Source organism: Plasmodium brasilianum, chromosome 10, assembly GCF_023973825.1.
Source record: "Plasmodium brasilianum strain Bolivian I chromosome 10, whole genome shotgun sequence".
In the NCBI taxonomy this organism is placed as follows: domain Eukaryota; phylum Apicomplexa; class Aconoidasida; order Haemosporida; family Plasmodiidae; genus Plasmodium; species Plasmodium brasilianum.
The window spans coordinates 980,058-1,005,292 of record NC_090123.1 but is presented as its reverse complement, the minus strand read 5'-3'; the positions used below and the strand labels follow the sequence as shown (position 1 = coordinate 1,005,292).

At 27.5% G+C, this 25,235-nt stretch overlaps 6 protein-coding genes and 1 pseudogene across 7 annotated transcripts; 3 read left to right on the top strand and 4 right to left on the bottom strand.

Moving 5' to 3' along the window:
• Window positions 1-206: 206 nt before the first annotated feature.
• On the bottom strand, window positions 207-6,105 carry MKS88_003268 (uncharacterized protein; the record flags this gene model as incomplete). Its single annotated transcript, XM_067216344.1, has 7 exons — window positions 207-431; window positions 627-2,810; window positions 3,213-3,277; window positions 3,489-3,517; window positions 4,098-4,129; window positions 5,066-5,191; window positions 6,004-6,105. 7 exons carry the CDS (start codon window positions 6,103-6,105, stop codon window positions 207-209), a joined length of 2,763 nt encoding a protein of 920 aa, XP_067073000.1.
• A 1,055-nt stretch (window positions 6,106-7,160) lies between these two features.
• Window positions 7,161-9,082, top strand: MKS88_003267 (ras-related protein Rab-1B; the record flags this gene model as incomplete). The annotated part of the gene is made up of 6 exons (XM_067216343.1): window positions 7,161-7,174; window positions 7,674-7,746; window positions 8,047-8,142; window positions 8,297-8,360; window positions 8,567-8,642; window positions 8,803-9,082. 6 exons carry the CDS (start codon window positions 7,161-7,163, stop codon window positions 9,080-9,082), a joined length of 603 nt encoding a protein of 200 aa, XP_067072999.1.
• Window positions 9,083-10,287: 1,205 nt separating this feature from the next.
• MKS88_003266 (orotate phosphoribosyltransferase) lies at window positions 10,288-11,049 on the bottom strand (the record flags this gene model as incomplete). The annotated part of the gene is made up of 1 exon (XM_067216342.1): window positions 10,288-11,049. The coding sequence occupies one exon, from the start codon at window positions 11,047-11,049 to the stop codon at window positions 10,288-10,290; it is 762 nt and encodes a 253-aa protein (XP_067072998.1).
• Window positions 11,050-12,603: 1,554 nt separating this feature from the next.
• Window positions 12,604-18,030, bottom strand: MKS88_003265 (annotated as a pseudogene). The gene is made up of 5 exons: window positions 17,914-18,030; window positions 17,691-17,719; window positions 17,386-17,474; window positions 15,840-17,203; window positions 12,604-15,798 (listed from the first exon to the last, which is right to left on the bottom strand). Coding segments are annotated over exons 1-5 (4,794 nt in total).
• A 724-nt stretch (window positions 18,031-18,754) lies between these two features.
• On the top strand, window positions 18,755-19,645 carry MKS88_003264 (AKAP-like protein; the record flags this gene model as incomplete). The annotated part of the gene is made up of 1 exon (XM_067216340.1): window positions 18,755-19,645. One exon carries the CDS (start codon window positions 18,755-18,757, stop codon window positions 19,643-19,645), a length of 891 nt encoding a protein of 296 aa, XP_067072997.1.
• A 1,256-nt stretch (window positions 19,646-20,901) lies between these two features.
• Window positions 20,902-21,717, top strand: MKS88_003263 (uncharacterized protein; the record flags this gene model as incomplete). The annotated part of the gene is made up of 1 exon (XM_067216339.1): window positions 20,902-21,717. One exon carries the CDS (start codon window positions 20,902-20,904, stop codon window positions 21,715-21,717), a length of 816 nt encoding a protein of 271 aa, XP_067072996.1.
• A 948-nt stretch (window positions 21,718-22,665) lies between these two features.
• MKS88_003262 (uncharacterized protein) lies at window positions 22,666-23,939 on the bottom strand (the record flags this gene model as incomplete). The annotated part of the gene is made up of 3 exons (XM_067216338.1): window positions 22,666-22,730; window positions 22,953-23,519; window positions 23,816-23,939. 3 exons carry the CDS (start codon window positions 23,937-23,939, stop codon window positions 22,666-22,668), a joined length of 756 nt encoding a protein of 251 aa, XP_067072995.1.
• Between the last annotated feature and the right edge of the window lie 1,296 nt (window positions 23,940-25,235).

Here is a 25,235-nt window from a genome sequence, read left to right as displayed (position 1 = left end):
TTTTATTATTTTAAAAATATGGTAGCATTTTGGCTAGCTATTTATTTCTTTTTTTTTTTTTTTTTTTTTTTTTTTTTTTTTTTTTTTTTTTTTTTTTTTTTTTTTTTTTTTTTTTTTTTTTTTTTTTTTTTTTTTTTTTTTTTTTTTTTTTTTTTGCTTTTTTTTTTTTTTGCTTTTTTTCTTTTCCTCTTCTTCGTATTCTTCTTTCATTTCTTGCTATCATTTGCATTTGTTTTATTTCGCTTACTATTTTTATATACCTGAATAACTTGAAACACCGTTAAAAAGTAGAACAAATCAGCCACGTCATTAACGTCAAGTCTTTGTAAAATGCTTTTGTAAAATGCTAAGGCTTCAAGAGACTCTTTCATTATGCGCTCTTCTTCCTTGCTGAACTGTGCAGTAGATAAAAAAAAAAAAATTAAAATAAACTATAGCAAAACGAAATGAAACAATATAAAATAATAAAATAATATAATAACAAAATAATAATAACAAAATAATTATAATAAAAGAAGACTTGATGCGGTGAGACGATACACGACAAAACCGCTAACGAGCGAACGAAAAATAGAGGACATAAATGGCGATCGAATGGGGGGATTTTTTTTTTTTTTTGGCCAAACTTGTATTGAAGATAAGTGAAAAAAAATATGAGAAAAATATGTATCATCCTTTAAATTGAATTTGATATCCTGTTTCTCCTTTACATAATTATTAATATCGTCCGATGAAAGGATTATTCCCCTTTGCGTTTTTTCTTTTTTTTCATCTCTCTCATTCTGTGATGTTGTTTCTTCCTCCCATTTATCGTTAGATTCTTCTTTTAAATTTGCGCCATAATCATACGTATCATTATCGCATTGATACTTATTATAATTTAAATAAAATAAAAATTTCAAATTTGTATCATCAAAATCTCTGTCGTGCTTATTTGTTCTTAATATATATTCCATATGCTCCCGTTGTTCTTTACTAATATTTTGAGAAATGTATTTATACACATTTTTTTCGTTATCTCTTTCAAAATTTTTTCTTTTTAAAAATTCAATTTCGGCTAAACGTTCTATTTTTTTTTTTTTAAAGGGAGAAAATGATAGTATTTTTAATTCTACAAATAATATAATATATTTTATTGCGTCAAATAGGTAGTAAAAATTATTGCTATTAGCATGGGATTCATTATACGAGTGCATAATTAAATAATCGTCATTTATGGTATGTCTTTTTAAGTTATTATCATGTATGTTCATATTAAATGGTTGGAAAGGTGCCTTCTGATGAGGTGCAATGAGGTTATCTTCGCGTTGATCAGTAGAGCTTTTTTTCCCTCCCTGCTGCTGCTGCTTCTGATTCTGCTTCTGCTGATTCTGCTGCTTGTCTTCCTCCTTATCCTTATTGTATTTTTTCCTAATAACTATTGCTTCGTTTTTGTGCTCCATTTTGTTCTCATTTTTGTAATCCTTTCCTATTTTTTGCACATTTTTTTTTTTTTTCTTTTTTGCGCACGCGGTTAACACATAATTCATGGCGTTCCTCGCCTCTAACACGCCTCCATGCACACACTCTTCTAGTTTATCGTTTAAGAAGCCATACTTTTGAATAATTAAATTATAGGTGTCAAAATGGAAAGACGTGTTACACATCTTACATATATTATAAAATGTTTTCATTAATAAAATAAAATTGCTGTGATGAGATGTATTCTTTAATATATCATTTTTAAATGTATTCATAAAAAAGTTAGCAGTGTTGTAATATTTGTTTATAAAATTATAATATTCACTTAATGTCGACAAATGATACAACGTTTCGACATTTTTTAAATGTTTATAATTCTCATGATCATACAGATAGATTAGCATCATTAACATATCCTCGTTGAAATGTTTATATTTTAAAAAAGACGTTGATAAGGTGGCGATATCACCGTTATATACTGGCAGAAGAATGGCATCAAAGGCTGCATCGCGTATCCCCCCTTCTTCATTCACGTGTACTTTTGTTCTGAAAGTTATTGTATCATCATCATTATTAGTAGAGGCAGTAGAAGTAGAAGCAGTAGCAATAGTAGCATTAGAAGCAGCAGCAATAGTAGCATTAGAAGCAGCAGCAGTGGCGGTATTCGCACCAACGGGCGTGAGCTTCCACCCGTTGCTCTGGGTAACTAGGTATATAATATATTTATAAATTTTGTCCAAATAATAAAAGTTGAAAATATTGAAATGCATCAAAAACTTTATAAAACGAGTTATCTGGCTCATATGCTTAATTTTATATATGTCTAGATAGACTTCTCTACATATAAGTTTACAAAAGTAGGGATTGTAATAATTTAATTTTCTTATATTATCAGTTAATAGTAACACTTGATCGATGGTATAAAGATCTCTTTTTTTTATTACAATTTCTATGATATGTGAATATAAATAAGCATAATTTTTCAGGTCATTTTTTGCACAAAAATGAAATAATTTTAATTCATTATAGTTTTGCATAATTTTTAAAAGACGATATCCTGATAAATTATTTTTAAAAGCATCATTGGTATTTTTATATATTTCAAAATATGGGAAATCATCATTTAAAAATTTTTTTTTTCTTTTGCTACTCGTAATTTTGTGTTTATAGTATTTATACACATTGTTTTTCTTTTCCTCTCGATAACTTTTTACAAAATATTTATTGTATTTAATTACTCCATCATTTAATACCTTATATTTTATTTTGTTATTTACGAAAATAATCTTTTTCCTGATTTTCTTGTTTTCTTCCTTTAGTTCATTTATAAATAATTTATATCTTTCCATCTAAGGGGGGGGGGAAGAGCAGAAAAGGGAAAGCAATGAAACAATGAAGCAGTAAAGTACAAAGTGAGAAGTAGTTCCACTCTCATATGCAAATAAAGCCTGACAGCGTTCTCCACAAAATGTACGCACAGCTGATATATGTATTTATACATACATATTCATACACATATATATGTATGTGCACGTAAGCATAATGTTAAAATGTGTATCTTGGGAGAAAAATTAACAACACTCACAAATTCTGCACTTGTTTATTCGTTTTGTGTTCACCCATTTATTATTTATTATTTATTATTTGTTACTTTTTTTTTTTTTTTTTTTTTTTTTTTTTTACAAAGAGAAAGGGCTTTTTATCGGAGGGATAACAAAAAAAAAAAAAAAAAGGAAAAAAAAATTGGGTACTAAAACATTTCCTAACAGTGCCCTAGATGAATAAACAAACTTTTGAATGTTCAAATGTAGCTGACCTGATCATTGTTCGAAAATAAAAAATTTTCACGGGAGTAATTATATATATATATATATATATATTAATACACAGAAATATAATTACCTGTACGTGTACATATAATTATGTGTACACTTACGAAGGAAAAGTATAAATGGCCTATAATTTAAAACTATTGGGGAATTCACTTTTGAGAAAAATAAATTCTTTACAACGTTAATTATAGTTACCATATCTTCCTTCCTTATCCAATGGAACTCTGCAAAAGTGGAGGTAAAATGTACAAATGCATATATACATCCCCACGGTGTATACCTTCATAGGTATTCCCACTGGTAGTAAATGCTTTCTTTCTTTTTTTAAATATATATTTTATATATACATATTTTGAACAAACATATTTTGTACAAACATATTTTGTACAAACATATTTTGTACAAACATATTTTGTACAAACATATTTTATATGAACATATTATATATATATGAACATATTATATATATATGAACCTACTATATATGAATATATTTTATATATACATATTTCATATATACACATTTTATATATACACATTTCATATATACACATTTTATATGTACACATTTTATATATACAAATTTTAATTTATTATATTCTTTTTGATATCATAATTTCCTATCAATTGGCTAGCTGTTTACTGTTTAGTGCAATACATTTTTCCCCCCATTTCAAATACTCGTATGTTCATTTTAAAAAGGAAAAAAAAGGATACAAATGCAGAAAGGAAAAGAAAAAATAAAGTAAAAATAAAAATAGCGCAAAAATAAGGCAACAAAAGAGACAAAAAAAAAAAAAAAACCTATAACCGGATGGAGTATCTTTATTTTGTTCCTAAAATTTGCAAAGTGGTCAAAACATGTTATATTTTGTGTTGCTATCAAAAATTCTTAGATTATTTGAATTCTAAGATATTTCCAAAAAAAAAAAAAAAAAAAAAAAAAAAAATTAAAAAAGTTTCAATCATTTATATTAAACTAGGTAAATAGTTAAACGGATAAATTGATGTGCATTTCTGTGAATGTAAATTAAGGCGGATCTTCCCCTGTTCTGTATATTGCATTAAAGGCATTTCATCTTTTTTTTTTTTTAATTTTTTTGTTTTTTTTTTTTTTGTATTAGCAGAATGCTTCAACCAAGTGCATAGATATAAATAAAAAAGTCAAGTAAAACCAAAAAGTCTAGAATGACATATAACATTTTTTTCATATATTATCAGAAGAGCACAAAATTATAAAAATAAAATTAATGAAATATCGATGCTGAGGAGGCTCCATGCTTATGTTAAGAAAAACGTGAAAAGGTGTAAAAACGCGAAAAGGTAATAAGGTGAAAAGGTAATAAGGTAAAAAGGCAAAAACGAAAGGAGGGAAAATAAAATCATATTTTTTCCGTTCATTTTTTTTCATTTTTTATCTTACTTTTCGCTCATTTTTTATCTTATTTTTTTACTCATTCTTTACCTTATTACAACTCTTAATCCGCTTTTTAAGTCCAATATGAATGGGCAAAATTTACGTTAACAATACATAATCAAAAAAAAAAAAAAATATATATATATATATAAAATAACAGGTGTGTGAACATGTGTATCATTAAGTTAATTCGTTACTTATAAAATGAAAGAGAAAGGAACGATTGTAGGAAAAAGTTTTCCTTTAAATTATCTTTTTCTGTTTTTTGGACATTATTATACATAGGAAGCCAGGAATTTGCGCATGTTGTCATACATAAATTACGAATGGAAAACAAGAATATTCCATTCATTACGTTATTATCATTTAAATTTGTTATTTCTTTAATTCCACCCTTAATGAGTGCGTACGGGAATAAACAATTATAAACATAAAAACGACTGGTATACTTTTCATTGCATAATACACTGTCATCGTTATGCTGTATTAACCTTTTAATGTTTAACTGTGTACCTTCTTAGGTTCTTTTTTTTTTTTTTTTTTTTTTTTTTGATTTCCTTTTTATTCTCCCTCCTATTTTTAGTTCATAATTCCTTGCCTATTCATAAAAAAAAAAGTGTCTTATTATTTCTTCATTTTTGAAGGAAAATTATCCTATCACAAGAATGGGGTACAACATTCATTCCGTTGATTGTTAAAGAAGCATAAAAGCGTGCGCATGTCTATGTAGGTGTGTGTACGTATGTTTATACGTATATGTGTATGTATGTAAATATGTATGTCCGTATGTGTGTACGTGCATGCTTTGGAAACGTTAATTTAATTATGGTTCATATACAATCGTAATAACGTTATTTAACACATAAAATACTGTTAGGAAGCGCATATTTGCATATACACATATACATATACATATATATATATATATATATATATATATATATATATATATATATTTTCTACACTTCAAGAACTATGTAACACGTTTCATATATGCAAAATATAGTATCTTTATGATATTATTCCAAGTGCATTTATAATACATTTATGTTTATATATACGTATGTATATACATAATACAAGGGAAAATATTTAATAAAAGAAATTGTAACACTGTAAGATAAAAAAAAAAAAAAAATGCAAAAATATGAATTTATGCTATGCTCTTAGAGATAATACTGTATTGTATAATAATATGTCGTTGGAAAACGGGAAATACACGTTTATTTTGTCATGTATACACGTATATATGTACATATGTATATGTAGGTAAATATGTAATTCTCATTTTACTCTACGCTGTGTTATGGTCATATATTGTGCTAGTATTATGACTATGCTACTTTCCTGTGGCATCATCATGTTCGTTTTGTTCCTTATGTTTATCATGCTCATTTTGTTCCTTTAGTTTATTTATTATTTATTTTATCTTTTTCCTGTATTTTATTCCTTTTTGTACACATGCGAAAAATTATCCGCGTAAATCTGTAACTTTCCTTATATTTCCAAAAATATGAATTTTTTTTTTTTTTTCTTTTTTATAAACATGTTTAGAATTTATTTCAGTATCGCTATTATTTTAAATGTGTTATATGCTTATACCAACAAATCAATCTTTTCATTTTATATTTTGCATTTTACTATTTAGTATTTTACTGTTCAGTATTTAACTATTTAGTATTTTACTGTTCAGTATTTAACTATTTAGTATTTTACTGTTTTGTATTTTACTGTTTTGTATTTTACTGTTTTGTATTTTACTGTTTTGTATTTTACTGTTTTGTATTTTACTGTTTTGTATTTTACTGTTTTGTATTTTACTGTTTTGTATTTTACTGTTTTGTATATTACTATTTTACTATATATTTTATTTTTTTATTTTATGAACATGTTCATAATTTATTTATTTTTTTTTTTTCTATTTTTTTGTTTGAATATGTAATATATAAATGAACATTTACATATAACGCGTTATAATCATTATGTTAATGCTGCATACGTTATACATAAAGGTATACATACGTACTATGTACATATGTACATATATATATAAATATATACATATATATATAAGTATATACATATATATAAATATATACATATATATAAATATATACATGTATGATTTTTTTTTCTATCATTAATTTTTCATATAGATGAACAAACATAATTATTTTTTACGCGTTATTATCTTTTTTTTTTATATTTTATTTTACTTTTTTTCTTCTTCTTTTTTTTTTTTTTCCCCCCACTCGTTTTCTTTTTTTTTCAAATTTAATGTTAATTCTAAATATTACATTTGATTGACAATTGTATTTTTTTTTTTTTTTTTTTTTTCATGTTTTTTTCATATTTTTTTCATGTTCTTTCATGTTTTTTCCTTTTTTTTTTTGTTTTTTATTATTTTATTTTTTTCATTTTTAATAAATATAGAATTTTTGTAACCCAAAATGAATGATAGCTAGTAAGTTTTCACATTTAAAGCATTCAAAAATAAATATATATGTTCATGTGCCACAATGTTTAAAGTATTTGCAAGTGCTTACATACATGTATATACATGTATATGTATGTGTATATATATATGTGTATGTATAGTATATATGTGTATGTATAGTATATATGTGTATGTATAGTATATATGTGTATGTATAGTATATATGTGTATGTATATATATGTTTGTGTGTTGTTTTTATTTATTAACTACATGTAGTTCCTTGCGAATACGCATATTTGTACCCTCAGTTGTATACTGCAGTTATACATACATAAATACATACAATATATATATACACTTACACATATACATATATACACTTACACATATACATATATACACTTACACATATACATATATACACACATACAAATATAAAAATATACATATATACGCCCATACACATATACACACATACATGTATGCACAACATTGTATTCCTTTTCGTTATTTTCCCATTTCCAGTGATAGCTTATTCAAAATTTTGTTAATTGGAGATAGTGGTGTTGGGAAATCCTGTTTACTCCTTCGTTTTGCCGTAACAAAAATATAAAAACATTTAAAGAAAAAAGAAAGAAAAAATTTATTATTACTCAGACATGTGACTTTAGTTATATATGTAATATCATGAAAAGGAAGAATTTGTGAAACTAATATATCTACTTTTTTGCATTATTTAAAATACAAGAAAAAAAGGAAAATATAGAAAAACGTTATATCAACATGTTCGTATGGAAATGATGATATAACAAAAATTTAATGTACTAAATATTTTGCACAAATTAAATAATTATGTTGTTGAGAGAACATAAGTTTGATTTTTTTTTTTTTTTTTTAGGATGATACCTACACAGATAGTTACATTAGCACAATAGGAGTGGACTTCAAAATTAAAACTATAGAAATTGATGATAAAATAATAAAATTGCAAATAGTAATAATAGCATATGTACATTTATATTTAAGTATATGTATAAGTTCATATAGTAAAATAACAATGATAGCAGTAAAAGTGACAAAAGTAAAAATTATAAAAATAAATGCGTAACGAAATGTAAAAAATTTTTTTTTTTTTTTAATAATTATAGTGGGATACAGCGGGACAGGAAAGGTTCAGAACAATAACATCATCATATTATAGAGGAGCGCAAGGTTTTTTTTTTTTTTATTAAATAATTAAATAAAGTTCATGTTGAAATAATGCACATGTTAATGATTTTATGGAGTTTATGAACATGTTCATGCGAATATATGTAAAACATATGCGTATATGTATGGATATAATTATGTACGCGCTTGTGTGTACACCTTTCTACTTCCTTATTGCGCATTTTTTTCATCTTTTCTGAACATGTCAGGTATTATCATAGTATACGATGTGACAGATAGAGACAGTTTCAATAACGTCAAAAACTGGATAATTGAGATAGAAAAGTGAGCATAAAAAATTGATCAACGAAGAGAAAAATTCGTCACTTTTTAAAATATGAAATTATTACATTGTATTGCGTAAAATGTATGTATATATATATATGTGCATGTGTGTGTGTGTGTGCACCCTCCTCATTGTCATTATGATTTGTTCTTTTCAAAGGTATGCTTCGGAGGATGTTCAAAAAATACTGATAGGGAATAAAATAGATTTAAAAAATGATCGAAGTGTAAGTTATGAAGAAGGAAAAGAATTAGCCGATAGTTGTAATATTCAATTTTTAGAAACCTCAGCTAAAATAGCCCATAATGTTGAACAGGCGTTTAAAACGATGGCATATGAAATAAAAAATAAGTCTCAACTTGAAAATCAGCAAAAAGGAAGGACACACATAAACTTGAACGCAAAACCAGTTAAGGATAATAAAAAAAAGTGTTGCTAATAATTTATCTGTTGGGCATATGTATGTATTTATATATAAAATTGTAAGCAAAGGGGAAAGATAATACAAAAAAATAAAAGCATGAACAAGTAATAATATAAAATAAAAGCATGAACAAGTAATAATATAAAATAAAAGCGTGAACAAGCAATGATATAAAATAAAAGCGTGAACAAGTAATAATATAAAATAAAAGCGTAAACAAGTAATAATATAAAATAAAAGCGTGAACAAGCAATGATATAAAATAAAAGCGTGAACAAGTAATAATATAAAATAAAAGCGTGAACAAGTAATAATATAAAATAAAAGCATGAACAAGCAATAATATAAAATAAAAGCGTGAACAAGCAATGATATAAAATAAAAGCGTGAACAAGCAATGATATAAAATAAAAGCATGAACAAGCAATAATAAAATTTTTTTTTTTTTTTTCAACGTTTTTGTGTTTTGGAGATTTTCCAAGTATACACCAAGTGCCAATTTCCTTTTTTGTATATTTTTATCTTTACAAGAATTGTTCATATTTTTTTTTAAAAAAATGACCCCAAAGTATATGAAAAAAGGTGTTGGAAAAAGAAGAAATATATGTATATTTGTATGTACATGTGCATGTAGATATATACATACTTGTGCATACGCACACATACTCTACCTATACAACACAGTGATGTGAACATTTTTTAATTTAATGATTAAATAATTTAAAATTTTTTTTTTTTTTTATTCATTATTTTGCATTGCGTACTTTTCTTTTTTTTTTCCTTATTTTTACTTAATAAAATTTTTATTTTTTCCTGTCTTCATTTATCACCCCATATTTGTGTTAATCATTCTTTGTTTATTTTATATAGGTATTATATATATATATACTAAGAATATACGTATATGTATGTATGCAATATGTTCGCATATAGGTAATAATATATACATGTACCTACAGAACATTTTTACGTATTAAGTTATACGTACTCCTCTTACTTTTATCTTATTTTTTTGCGTTTGAAACACTTATGAAAAATGTAAATTCATGACAAAAAAAAATCAAAAAATGGGAAAAAAAAAATAAAACAAAAAATAAAATAGAGGTAAAGGGAAAGGGAAAAAAATCAAAGTAAAGGCAAAATAAAAGCAAAATATAAGTCCAAATAGTTGCAAAAAAAAAGAAAAATAAAAGGTAAAAATATTTCCCTTCCACAGTTTCCTATCCAATGATATGCTCAAGGTCCTCGTTGTAGCTAAGAATACTGTACAGGGGGATATGAAATTTTTGCTCAAATAAATCTTTAAAATAAACTTTTTCATTCATTTCATTTATTTCATATTCATTTCTATTAAGAAGAACAATAAAAGCTATAACTTTCAAATTATGATAGCATTTCAATTTATTTATTATTTCTCCTAAAGCAGTACCACAAGTAAATACATCATCAATAATTATTACATTTTTTTCTTTACTATGATTAGTATTACCATTGTCAATAATAGTGGTGTCCTGTTCATCTATATTTCCAACAATAGCGGTCTTATCACCATATTCTTTTTTTTCCTTTCTATCATATAAATAAAAAACATTTGCAAATTTATTGGAACTAAATAAGAAATGGCTAGTCAGAGTAACAATTGGAATTCCTTTATAAGATGCCCCAAGTAAATAATCAAAAGGAATATTCTTTGTCAAAATTAAGTTAGCTATTAAAAAGGAAATAATATTTGCTGAAACAATATTATTAAGAACGCCACTTGAAAAAAAATATTTCGATTTTCTTTTTGATTTTAAAACGAAATCGCCAAATTTTATAGCTTTATATTTTAAAAGGACAGCCATTAATAAGTCCTTCATTTCTTTAATGTAGTCACTATGGGTAGTGCCCTTTTCCATATCTATGCTCTTACGAAGCTGTACATACTTGCCATATAAATCCTCATCTGTTAAATTACTTGCGTTGCTGTATTCTATTTTCATCTTTATAATAATTGACAAGAGAAAAATGTTCAGTGTGATAAGTTTGGCCAATAAATATTAGAATGAAAAAAAATTGCAAAATGTGTAAAAAAAAATGGAACCTAAATAAAAGCAGCAGGGATAGGAGGGAGGGGGGGCTGAGGCTTGTTCTTTCATTTATGTAAGCAAAGGCCCTACATGCATAATACATATGCATATATATACTCATACATATGCACAGATATACGTATATATATATATATATATATACTTGTATATACATGCGTATTTCTATTTATATTCCTCTTTTTAACAGCTCCATGGAGGTCCATAAAAAAGGAAGTAAAAAAAGGAGAAAAAAAAAAAAAAAAAGGTGGGTTTTCTTCTACAGCATGAAAAATAAATCATTAAAAACTTAAAATTTTTTTTTTTTTTTCAAAATACGACTAGCCAATTATTTTATTTTATTTATTTATTTTCAAAATCGCTAAAATGAAATAAAATAATGCACATATATAAATGCGTATATGCATACGTACGCGCATATATGTATATATACGTGCATATATATACATTCTTCCACTTTATTTTATTTATTTATTTTTTTTTTTACTTTTTAATTTTACTTCGTATTTTTATTTTTATTTTTTCTGCTTCAAAAGAGGCCGAACGTGATTCCTACCTGTACAGCGGAGTTTGTACACTACATCAACTGTTAATCAAAAATAAATGTAGAAAGAGAAATGTGCGCACTTCCATGCTGTTAAATTTATTGAGCCTACAGATATGCATGTGTGGAAGGATGGATATACATTTGTATATATGGATGTACTTGTGGATGTTCGCATGAATATAGACCGCGGACATTTATGCGTAACGCGGCATATATTGATAAGGTAACACTACGAAAGAGGAAGGTAAAATGTGAAATTGTTCGTACATAAGTAGTCGGAAAAAAAAGAAAAAAAAGAAAAAATATTAGAACAGATTAATACTAATTAATTAATTAAAACTTATAATTGTGAGCAAAATACTAACAGCAACTGTAACTGACGTGGGGAATACAAAAAGTTCAAAAGTTAATTAAAGAGCTGCAAATTTAACACATTAAAGTAAACAATGAAATGGATGGGCGCAGAGGTACAAGCCTCAAGAGCTCAAGTGACAGAGTTGATTCATAACAAACGAGGAAATTAAAGCAAAGGTAGAAGTAGCGTTGGAAGTTGAGTAAGATGAAGTCAAAACTAAGGTTAACATTGAAATTAACATATAGCAGATACTAATGTACAAAAAAAAATTTTAAATTCGGATAGTTGTTTTCCTTAACAAAAATGAAAAAACAACAAAAAACAAAAAACAAGCATATATTGGAATATGTGTTTTGAAAAGCTCTGTACATTGTTTGACAGACGTGAGAGTAGCTATTTATAAACATGTACACACACATGTATAGATGTATACTAATGTGTGTACGTATATATATATATATATATATATATATATATATATATATATATGTGTGCTTGAATTATCGCGTTACGTATACTCTACCGGATGGCTTCTCCTCTTTCAGGGCTAGAGGAAAAACATTTCTTTTTTGTTCATGTTCAATGCAGTTTTCATTGAGTACTCTATGGATCTCCTACGAGCAATAAAGTTATAAGCAATGCTTTTATATATATGCTGATCGTTCTGGTTTGTTGACAAAACGTTGATTAGTTTATTCCATTCCCATAAATGGTACGCGTGGGTGCTTGACGTGTGGATGCCTGGCATGTGTGGGCTTGATATGTATGGATTTGCACCTTCTGCGTGTACAAAATTATCAGTAATAGTAGGTCCCTTTTTGTAGGTATAATTTTGTTTATTAAAATAAATATTTGTGAAATCATCAAACAGAGTGTTGCTTAGTATAAAATTATTTTTATTTATGGCATAAAAAATAAAGTCGAGATAACAATAGTCATTATTTGCACTCAAGAGATGATGATATATAGTACTGCTGTTAATAAGTTGTTCTACATTTTTCTTTTCCTTTCTATTCTTGTAATTCTTTAAAAATATTATATATTTAAATAAAAAGAATAAAAGTAATGGATTAACATATGTCATACATGATGAGCACCTAATAAAATGGGATCTAAATATTTTGTTCATTTGTTCCATACAACGCGGTGAAACCACTTGTACAAAATTTTCTGCATGCCTTTTGCTAAAAAATAAAGCTCTTATTTGTTTATTTCTACTTTGTATATTTTGCATATGTAAAAGAAAAACGTATATGAGTACACTCCTTTCGTCTGTACTGAATAACCAGTTGTTCAGGCTAATTTTTAAAATTTCGAACAAATTTTCCACTATCCCTTTTTTTCTTTTTCTTTCTTTTACTTTTTTTTTTTCGTTTGTCATTTTGTGCTCACAATTTTTTATATTCTTTTTTTGAAAAAGCATACACAAATATAAAAAAGTATACACAACTGTTTGGTATAAATATTTCTTTTTTATTTTTTCAATATTTTTCTGTGCATAATTTTTGTACATGGTTAGAATTTTTACACCAATTTCTTCAAAATGTTTAATAAAAAATTTCCCCTTTTTTTTTTTTTTTTTTAATATCTCACTTAAACACATGTGTGTGATAGTTGTTTTAAAAATTAAAAAGGCGTAAACATCATCTCCATTTTTTGCCATTATGTTACTCCCTGATGATAATAAATTATTGAAGAAGAATCCCAAATGAAATACTTTCCTTTTTAATTCTTTATTGCTATATAAGTACAATTTTATCAAATCTAAAAAAGAAAAGTCATAAATTCTTTCTTTAACTATTTTACATATCTTATTGTGCACATCGTCAGATAACTGCCTGACCTTGTCACCACAATAACTTCGTCTATTCCTACAAATATTTTCCACTTTTTTTAATTTATTCATGTATTTGTAAAATTTTAATAAACACAAATTATCGATAGAACGCCATTTCACTTTTTTCATATTTTTAAAAATTAAAAATTGAAAATCAAAATATGGCCAACTATTCGCATACTCCTCTATGACTGCCCTCTTTTCCTGATCCACATTTTCTCTATCGCTATGGCTGGCCGTGATAAAGCCATTACGTAGTACATACCTGCGCTTGACAGGATTGCTTCCATTGCTGCCTACGCTACTGCTTCCACGGATACCTATATCCCTGTATCCATCAATTCTTCTACATTTCACTAAACAGAGAACCTTTAAGCATCGAAGATAGAGCAAGTGATCAGCCCCCTCTTCAACATTATTACTATACTTAAGGAAATTCAATATATATGTGTGTACTGCATCATTCAAAACGTAGTCTTTTATTTTGCTTTTTACTAATTGTTCATATAACATAATCAAATAGAAACAAACATTATGTGCGTAAAAACTGAGAATGATTGACTTGTTAAAAAGATTGTCAGTGCTACATTTAAACAAAATGGAGGAATATAATAATTTGATAATAAAATTATTAAAAATATTTATCTTTCTATTAATTTCAATAATTCGATAAGTGTAAAAATAATGCATATTTCGTAATTTCGTACTTCTTATTAGATCTAAGTATAACTTAACTAAACTATTGAAAGCTTCAACTTTTTTTAAATATAGATAATCATAATGCACCAAATGATGCAACACTAATGTAAGAGAAAATAAATTAATGTTGTAGCAATTTATGAACGGTTTACCTGTAATCATAACACCGTCCTTCTTCTCACGTGCGGGGAAGTTCCCCCGGTAAGCAACGGAACCACTAACACTACCATAATTTTCAGTAGAACCACCAACAACAGTACTGATATATCCCCCTTTTTGCGCAGTTCGATCTACGTTTTCTTCGCAATTTCCCCTTTGTCTTGTGGAAGAACATTTATCTCCCCTGTTTATGGATACACATTGAGCAGAATCAGTATGAGCCATCCTTCCACGCATCATTCTTCCATCGTCCAGTTCTGCCCTCTGCAATGTAGTGAAGCCCCCACCGGCGGTAATATCGCTACCACTGACGTTACTACCAGTTACGTTACTACCAGTTACATTACTACCAGTTACGTTACTACCAGTTACGTCAATACCAGTTACGTCAATACCAGTTACGTCAATACCAGTTACGTCAATACCAGTTACGTCAATACCAGTTACGTCAATACCAGTTACGTCAATACCAGTTACGTCAATACCAGTTACGTCAATACCAGTTACGTTACTATCTATTGCATAGATACCCCTCGCACCTACATCCCTTTGCTCAGCTAACGAAATGCAGTTTGTGTAGTAACCCTTTGGTAAATTACTACGATGAGTATTTTTATTTATTTTATATAACGAATAGAGGGCTAAAAATTTATTTAATTTTTTATTTTTCGTATTACTTTTGAGAATCATATTACTGTATGAGAACAACATCGTTTTTCTTTTTTCCCTTTTCAAATCGTCATCTCGGGTACACTTAAAATTATTATTTTTCAAACTTGTAAAATACATCAAGCAGTTATTGCGTACACCATTTGCTGTTATGCGTTCATCCTTTGAGGATAGCACACTCGTAGGGTAAACCCTGCAAATACCACTAGTGTGGCTAATGGTGCTAACACTCTGAGAGTATGAGTACTTATAGCAAGTGGCTTGTCCACTTGCCCTACTTTGGTTGAAGTAGCAACTAGCATAATTTAATAAGGTGAGAACAAATTTATTGTTCTTTAGATTATTTCTGTTCATTACGTACATATAGGTGAGTAAATCCTTCAGATGAATTAGAGAAATTTTTTTTTTTTTTTATGTACATCAAATAAGTTGACTTGTTTTAATTTTTTTCTTTTATATTTATTGGTCATAAAAAATGTTTGTGCTGTTTTTGTCAATTTTTTCATTTTCTTTGTAATAATATAAGAATGTATAAAGGAAATTTTGGAGTAGTATAAATTTAGCTTTTCAAAAGCCAAGGATATTAAGGAAAAATAATTAATTTTATGATTACTCTTTATGTGAACACTTTTTAAAATTCTGTCAATTAACATCTCATACAATTGTTTATCATGGACATGGAAAAAGGAAAAAACGAAAATTATTTTGCTCAACACATTCATATCCTTTTCGTCATGTAAATCCTTCTTCAGGTTGCTGACCAACGATATGAGAAACGCCCTTATCAAGCTGGGCTCGACCATGGCGTACCTCATGTGATCGCCACCGCTACCCCTGCTACTACTTACACTGTTACTGCTTACACTGCTACTACTTACACTGTTACTACTTACACTGTTACTACTTACACTGTTACTACTTACACTGTTACTACTTACACTGTTACTACTTACACTGTTACTACTTACACTGTTACTACTTACACTGTTACTACTTACACTGTTACTACTTACACTGCTACTACTTACACTACGCCGGAACACGTGGTCGTCCAACACGTAAAACGAATCGAAATAGGCGTCCATATTTGCCATATCGTCCTTTGAAAATATGTTCCTTATGATACTTATAAAATAAAATTTGTACAAGTTATACATGATTAGACTTAGTTGTCTAATATTCATATAGTACTGCAAATATTTTAGCTGTTTCATTACATTTAGAACTAAATAGTTGTAACCATTTTCATGATATATATTTATTAAACTTGTTATCAAGTACAAATTGTTTATGTCTTTATTTTTTCTTATTTCGATAATATTATTAATGCTATTCATACTTTTTAAATTGCTCCATTTTTTGTTTGCTCTAATATTATCACAAGGATAAAATGTACACTCCTTTGTGTACTTATCAAAAAGCTTGTCTTTACCCTTATGAAGTACGTTTCTATCTGTGTGCATCACTGTTAGTATTACATTCTTTTCTATATTCATATTAGTGTCAATCTGCAAATACTTATTTGCATTTTTTCCTTTATCTTTGACATAATAAATTTGGTTAGACTTAGTACCCGCATTTCTTAAATGACCACTGGTTGGTCCATTTTTATCACTGATGAGCTGTTGTTCTGCTTCATTCTGCTTACAAGAATTTTCCAAATGGGGATATTTCTTCACCAGCTGTAATTGATTATTTTTAATTTTATAAATAACATGAAATGGAGTTGATATATCTTTTAGTTGTTTCCTTTTTATATTATTAAAACGTATTTGTTCTTCTACTTTTTTCCTTTTCAGAAAAAGATAATTAATATATTTAGTAGTTTTTGAGCTTAATTTTTTTTTTTTTTTTTTGCCCCATCCCCCCCTGTGATATTTATTTTGTTATTTAAGGCAGCTGTTCTGATAAACCTATAAATTTTCTTCTCTGCACAGTAGCGGTATATCGATGGAAGGAGCATACTGGTTACTCGTTCAGAATATAAGGGCAGGTAAGCAAGCGGATGAAAATGAAGTTGACATTGTTCAGCCTGTTTTTTGCATTTGTTCAGCCTGTTTTTAGCATTTGTTCAAACTGTTTTTAGCATTTGTTCAAACTGTTTTTAGCATTTGTTCAAACTGTTTTTAGCATTTGTTCAAACTGTTTTTCGAATTTGTTCAAACTGTTTTTAGCCTTATTTTATTCTTTTTTTAGCATTGTTTCAGTATTATTCCAGCATTTTATTAACACTGTATTAGCATTTTAACATCTTTTCAGCATTTTTTCACGATCCATTCGATATCTTTTCACCTACGTGCTACATACACAGAGCAGGAAAAGCACTCACTTACATGATACCTACTCTTCTTCCTCATGCTCATATTTTTATATCGCCTTTGAAATTACAGCGTCGTAAAAATTGAGTGCGATTTGTAGTTGTACACAGGGATGTTTGTGCATATGGGAAGAATTGCTTCCTCTTTATTTCTTCCGTTTTTCCGCTAATTTGACCATTTTTTTGCCAATTTTTTTGTTAATATTTTTGCCAATTTTTTTGCTACTATTTTTGCCAACCTTCTTTCCATTTTTGCTACTATTCTTTCCATTTTTTGCTACTATTCTTTCCATTTTTTGCTACTATTCTTTCCATTTTTTGCTACTATTCTTTCCATTTTTGCTACTATTCTTTCCATTTTATGCCCTAATTTTGACAAAATTAGGAAAAACAGTGTGCAACGATTAAGAGCAAAAATAGTGGAACTCCTTTTTTATGCGAGCTTTCTTAAAATTTCGTGATAGTAGAAAAGAGAAGGGTTTTATGCCATAAGTGTGCATTTTTTTGTTTGCCATTATAATTTTGAAATACTTAAAATTTGTTTGTCATTCCTTAAGAGCGGGGCGTACGCATACTTATATGAGCGTAGATGTATATACATACGTATGCATAAATAAGTGTACACATTCGTATATATATATATATATATATATATATAAATGTGTGTACGTATGAGGGATTAAGGATTAAGTGTTTACATCTGTGTATACAAATTTAGGGCACTTCCTTTGCATAAGAGTAGAAATATGGAGCTATGATGAGCTCCTGCCTCATTCATAGAGTTGTGTTAACGGATTGCTTAGTTTTCTATTTTTCTTACAGTCGAAATGGCTAGCTGAGTGTAGTGACCTGAAGGAGAAGGAACTATTCTCTTTTTTTTTATTTCATTTTTATAGTTCATTTTTTTATTTCATTTTTATAGTTCATTTTTTTTTTCCTTTTTTTTTTTATCTCATGTTTTCCATATTTTCCCATTTTACCCATTCGGAATAACGTGTGTGCATAAAGAACTGCTAAATGAACATAAGAAGAAGCATTTACCGGTGTTTTAGCTTATATCGAGTTTTCATTAGAAGCGATTATCACTATAGTAATGATAATCATTACAGTTATCATTATGAGTACTATTCTAAGTATTGTAATGATAACCACAATATTATTAGCAATACGAAATCTAGGTTGTACACACTGCAGCACAACAAAATGAGCCATGTGAGGCCGAATTGTTTTGTATGCATTCCTCTAAACAATAATAAAGTAGTAACAGAAGAATTAGTGAAAATACAAAATCATGTTATTACAAAATATGAAATGTTAAAAGAATGTATAGTAGAACAAAATAAATTTCATATTTCTCTTTTAATTTTATATATTAAAAAATCGGAATTGGAAGAATCCAGAAAAGCTTTTCATGAAGCTATGAAAGGAATTAAGAAAATGAATCAAATGAATATCTGTTTTGATAAATTAGAAACATTTCGTAATGATGTCTTATATGTTAGTTTAAAAGATGAGAGCAAAAACTATATAATAGATCTTATCAAAATTTTAAAAGAGTCTTTTGAAAAAAGAGATATAAAAATTATATGTAATAGTAAGAAAAGCAAGAGGGATGACAAAAAGAGCAAAAAGAATAACAAACAGGGGATAAAACAAAATGAAGATATGCATAAAATAAATAGTTCAGAAGAACAGATTACTCCACATTTGACTATAATGAAAAACTCGTACATGAAAAAAATATATATGAACAAAAAACCACAAATTTTTCCAGATTATTATTCAGACTTCAATTTAACAAAATTAATGAGCGAACATTTATTGCCAACCAAAATTCAATTTCTTGAAATGGACATAGATTCATCAACACTATACTATAAAATACTAGAAGAATGTAATCTTTCATAATTTGAAGTTTTTCTTTGGGATGACAAGGATATGATGTGCGCCCTTCCTACTCAACCTGTGTGAGCATAAATGGGTTGCATTCGTATAAGTGTTGCTATACATTTTGGGGATGTTTAATCCAAGTTTTATTCTGCTTTTATTCCATTTTATGTTTTATTCTGTTTTATATTTCATCCAGTTTTTTACCCAATTTTTTACCCAATTTTTTACCCAGTTTTTTACCCAATTTTTTACCCAATTTTTTACCCAGTTTTTTACCCAATTTTTTACCCAATTTTTTACCCAATTTTTCGTTGTTTCACATCCCGTATTTCTTTTTTTTTACGAAAGTTCCATTTTAGGGGAAATAAAGAATATGAACAAATTATGGCTAGTTTTTCTTTTTTTTTTTTTTCTTTTTTTTTTTTGAAATATGTCCCATTATAGTCAGCATAAATATATGAAAAAGACATAAATGTTTAGAGATACGATAAAACGTTTATTGTATTGTATTGTATTTTTTTTTTTTTTTTTCTTTTTTTTACATGGAATATGATTCATCTCATTTTTGCGGAATATAGTATAGTATGATATTGTAGCCCACTTTCTTTACTTAATTAGAACGAGCGCTTCGAACTGTTACATGTACGTTTCAGTTTTTTGCTCTGTTTTAAAAAAAAAGAAAAAAAAAAAAAAGACGTACACACACAAGCAGTTAAAGGACTTTTTTACCTACACATGTATACACGTACATGTACATTTACAAATGTACAATTTTGGAAATGTAAAAGTGTGCATACATAACTGACGAATTTGCAAAATTCGAAATGAGGAGTATTACATTTAAAGCCCAGGGGTGTAAATACACCTTAAGCTACGTTTGGTCAGAAGAGCGAAGAGTGGCACGTATAGCTTACGTATATGTATATGTGTGCATATGTACATACGTGTATTTTATTTTTTTTTTTTAATTTTTCATGTTTTGTAATTAAAATTTTTCAAATACACTTCATTCGTACCTCTCTGATTTTAGGCTTAATTTGAGTTAAAACTAGGACTGCTATTTTGGGGGGTCATTTCGGGAGCATTTCCGTCCGCTGCTAAATCTTTTGATTTTTTATTCTAAGCTCCTTATTTTTTATATTTTATATTGTAAGCTCCTTATTTTTTATATTTTATATTGTAAGCACCTTATTTTTTGCATTTTATATTCATAATTTTTGCATTAATTTTTTGGAGTAACATCTGCTGCCAATCCCCGCTAACCGCCGATAAGCATGCCAATGCTGCTGCTCTTTTTCTCTGTTGTTGCCCTCCTTTTGAACAAGGGAGTACAGACCGAAAACGACATATCCGTAAAAGGGAGCTTAACAGTGGCAAACTTACAAATATCGTCAAAAGATAATAGAGAGAACGGAATAACATTTTGGAGTGAAGGAACGGAATACAAGTTAGGACTAAATGCGCAAAATGAATTTATGATAAGTAAAAAAAATAAACCATTGATAAGTATTGATGAACATGATAATTTAAATTTTCTGAACCCCGATTTATCTGTTAAAGTGTTAAATATTGAAGGAAATTTAAAAATTAGGAGTATTTCTCAATTTCAGTTGGTTGTACACGAAAATTTTGCAAATAGCTCAAATACAAAAGGATGGTCAGGTGAAAATTTTGATAATTTTACGTCTATATGTGGTGGAATACATTTATTAGGTGGTTATGGTAAACTGTCTAAGGGACGAATTTATAAAACTTTTGAAAATATTCCTAGTCATACTCAAATACGTATTAAATGTAATTTTCATTTTATTGACAATTGGAATAATCAAACAGCTTATTTGAAAATTGGAAGGGATGAAAAAGAAGATCTTTTTTATGTTTGGACTGATACACATTCACAAGTTAATAAAGAAAACTCTATAAATATTTGTGGAAATTCTACTGGAGAATCCAAATTTTTTTCATTAATTGATGTTATTATACCTCACAATTCGAGCAAATTGATTGTTGAGTTTGGTACTAACATTCAAAAAGATGATCCGAATGACATTTCGTGGGGTATTTCCAATTTTCAGTTGTTCATAGTATGAAGCCACGTTTCCCCAAGATAGGCAGCAACAAGAAATGTATAAACTGTATATGTGCTGCCCACGTTACACACAATGCTATCAAAAAGTGGGAAAAAGGCGCAAAATAAATATATAAAAAAAAAAAATAATATGTGCGCTCAAAAAAGGAAAATTTTTATGCACATGTTCATAATTGTTATAAAAAATTATGCACGGTTCATATTTTTACAATAAGAAAGAAAATTCCCATTTAAAATGTGTTACCAAACTCGTTAAACGTTTGCTTGAACGAAATAAAAAAAAGTTTTGCTAATCATGCTATCAGTGACAAAAAATAAAATAAAATAAAATAAAAGAGCTGAAGATATGTAAAGCGGAGGACAAAATAAAAAAAAAAAAAAAAAAAAAAGAAAGCAAAGAGGAAACAATGAGCAAATGCAAAAACGCAAAAATCAAAGAGGGAAAAAATAACTGAGAACAATAAAAAACATGCAATAACTGAGAAATAAATATAAAAAAAAAATCTGTCTGTGCACAGGAAAAGATCCAAGTCCGTCTATCTGCACATACATATATAAGTACGGCCCACTTACACATACATGTGTGTGATCATACACATTCACAAGTTTATCTGAGGTAAAAATGTGTGCATAAATTTCTGTAAAACGAAAAAAAAAAAAATACACACTTTTTTTTTTTATTTTTGTTACTTCGTCTTTTTCTTTCTTTTTCTTTTTCTTTTTCTTTTTCTTTCTTTTTCTTTTTCTTTTTCTTTTTCTTTTTCTTTCTTTTTCTTTTTCTTTCTTTTTCTTCTTCTTCTTCTTCTTCTTTTTCTTTTTCTTTTTCTTTTTCTTCTTCTTCTTCTTTTTCTTTTTCTTTTTCTTTTTCTTCTTTTTTTTTTTTTTTTTAAATAACTTTTAAAAAATTAAAATGCGCAGAAAAGGGAAATTGCTTTATTAAAATAAACTTTTAATTCAATGGCTCTATTTTCAGCTTTTTGTTTCCTGCTCTTAGCCTCGATCCAACGTCTTCCCCTAAAAATAAGGCGACAAAAAGGAAGCGGTAAAAATGGAGTGATAAAAATGGAGTGATAAAAAAAGGTGAACTGTTCAGAAAAATACGGCATAAAAAAAAAAAAAAAAAAAAATGTAATGAAGGATTAAAAAATATTAAAATAAAATGATAAAATAACAATAATAAATTGATGAAGGCATAGCTACACAGATATACACAGGTAAAATTCCTCCCGCACATACCGTCTAACACAAGAACTATTCTACCGAGGGAAACGGGGTCAGTGAGCTCAATCCTTTTCCACGCTTCATAAACTGCAGAAGCTAAAATTGCAACTAAGGTCATTGTAGTAGTGTTATAAACAGCTTGAGATTTTCCTGGCACATTTCGTAATACTATTAAAATTTCACTTGTACATAAATTTAATAAACACTTTCTTGTAGCTTTTCTTAATTCAATCAAATTTAATGAATCTGGTAAATAATTTTTAGTATTAGAAGACATAATTTCTAAAAAGTTTATCCACATATCATCCTCTCGTTTCCATAGTTTAACATTTAATTCTATTGTGTTCTGTACTGTAAATTCTAGTAGTACTTGTAATGAAGATAATGGTGTTCCTAACTGGCAAGAGAAAAGCCAAGGAGCTAATAAATTCTCTTCATTTTCGATTTTTTGATTTTTCCTTTGTTCTTCTTTTTTTTCTTTTAACTCGAGATCAACTGGTATGTCAGTTACTTCTAGTTTGTCTAGCAATACTAGCATCTGCTTTTCTAATCTTATCAATCTCTTTTCTAAGCGATACTTGTCTGAGAGTTGAAATGAGGGCAAACATGGAGTGGTACATGTGGAGTGGTACATGTGGAGTGGTACATGTGGAGTGGTACATGTGGAGAGGTAAAGGTGGAGTGATACAGGTGGAGAGGTAAAGGTGGAGTGATACAGGTGGAGTGGTAAAGGTGGAGAGGTAAAGGTGGAGAGGTAAAGGTAGAGAGGTAAAGGTGGAGAGGTAAAAGAAGAGCTGGAAGAGGGGTAAGTGATGAATGGGAACAATGGACTGGTTACACTACCAACATTTTATAAATATTTTCATTTGTGTTTTTACCTTTTTCCGAATTCTGTAATTTATCATTTAACTCCTTCACAATAGTTAGTAAGGGGTCATACTTAGTGACTATGAACGTTTGTAAATCGCTTCCAAAAATTGCAGTGCTTTGGCTAGTTGTCATTTTGATAGAAAAACAAAACAAAACAAAACAAAAATAATTACAAAAATAAACGAAATATTACAAAAATAAACGAAATATTACAAAAATAAACGAAATATTACAAAAATAAACGAAATATTACAAAAATAAACGAAATATTACAAAAATAAACGAAATATTACAAAAATAAACGAAATATTACAAAAATAAACGAAATATTACAAAAATAAACGAAATATTACAAAAATAAACGAAGTATTACAAAAATAAACGAAGTATTACAAAAACAAAGGCAAAGACAAACTCAAAAAAACAAAAGTGAGGTAATTTATTTTATACACGTAAAAAAAAGAAAACACAGGCAAAGACGCTATTCGTACAAGTACATTGGTATGCTTACGCTTGCTTTATTTTTGCTCTTTTTTTTTTTTTTTTTTTTTTTCCTTTTTTATTTACCATCATTTGAGATGGTTACCATTTGACAATTGTTAAAACATTGATAATTCTATTTTAGCATTTTAATTTGTTATCTTATGCTTTTTTAATTCTTCTTTTTTATATTTTTCATTGTTTTGTTTCAACCAATCAGACAAAAAAGAAAAAAGACTTCACATTGGGTAAAAGTGGGATTGAGTTAAATGTGTATTTTTTACACTAAAAACAGAACAAAAAAAATGTAAACATATATAAAGAAAAAATAAAGAAAAAAATAAAGAACAAAAAAAAAAAAAAAAAAAAAAAAAAAAAAAAAAAAAAAAAAAAAAAAAAAAAAAAAAAAAAAAAAAAAAAAAAAAAAAAAAAAAAAAAAAAAAAAAAAAAAAAAAAAAAAACACGATATTTTATTATACATTATAAGCTAATATGAATGATGTAAACTGGTTAATCATACATAGGTATATTAAACAAAAAAAAAAAAAAAATTATCATATTTTGCTTACTCACACTTCGCTATGGTAAACAACAAAGCTTTAAAAAAATGTATATAATAACATAATAGTAACAGATAAAAGAATGCATTAAATAATGCCTATTATGTGTAAGAAATTTTAGGTAGTAACTACAACATAACACACGATCAGCAGGTATGAAGCAGTATATGCATATAAATGTATACATATATATATATACATTGATGTACGAGAAAAAGATAAACAAAAATATCAAAATATGCTCAAGCGGTATGCTCCTACTCATATTTGTTGAAGAGCAACGTAGGGGTGCGTATATATATATATATCACCAACAAATGGCATATTTAAAAAAAAAAAAAACAAAAATTTTGAAAAATTATTTAATGTGAAATGTACACTTTTTTTT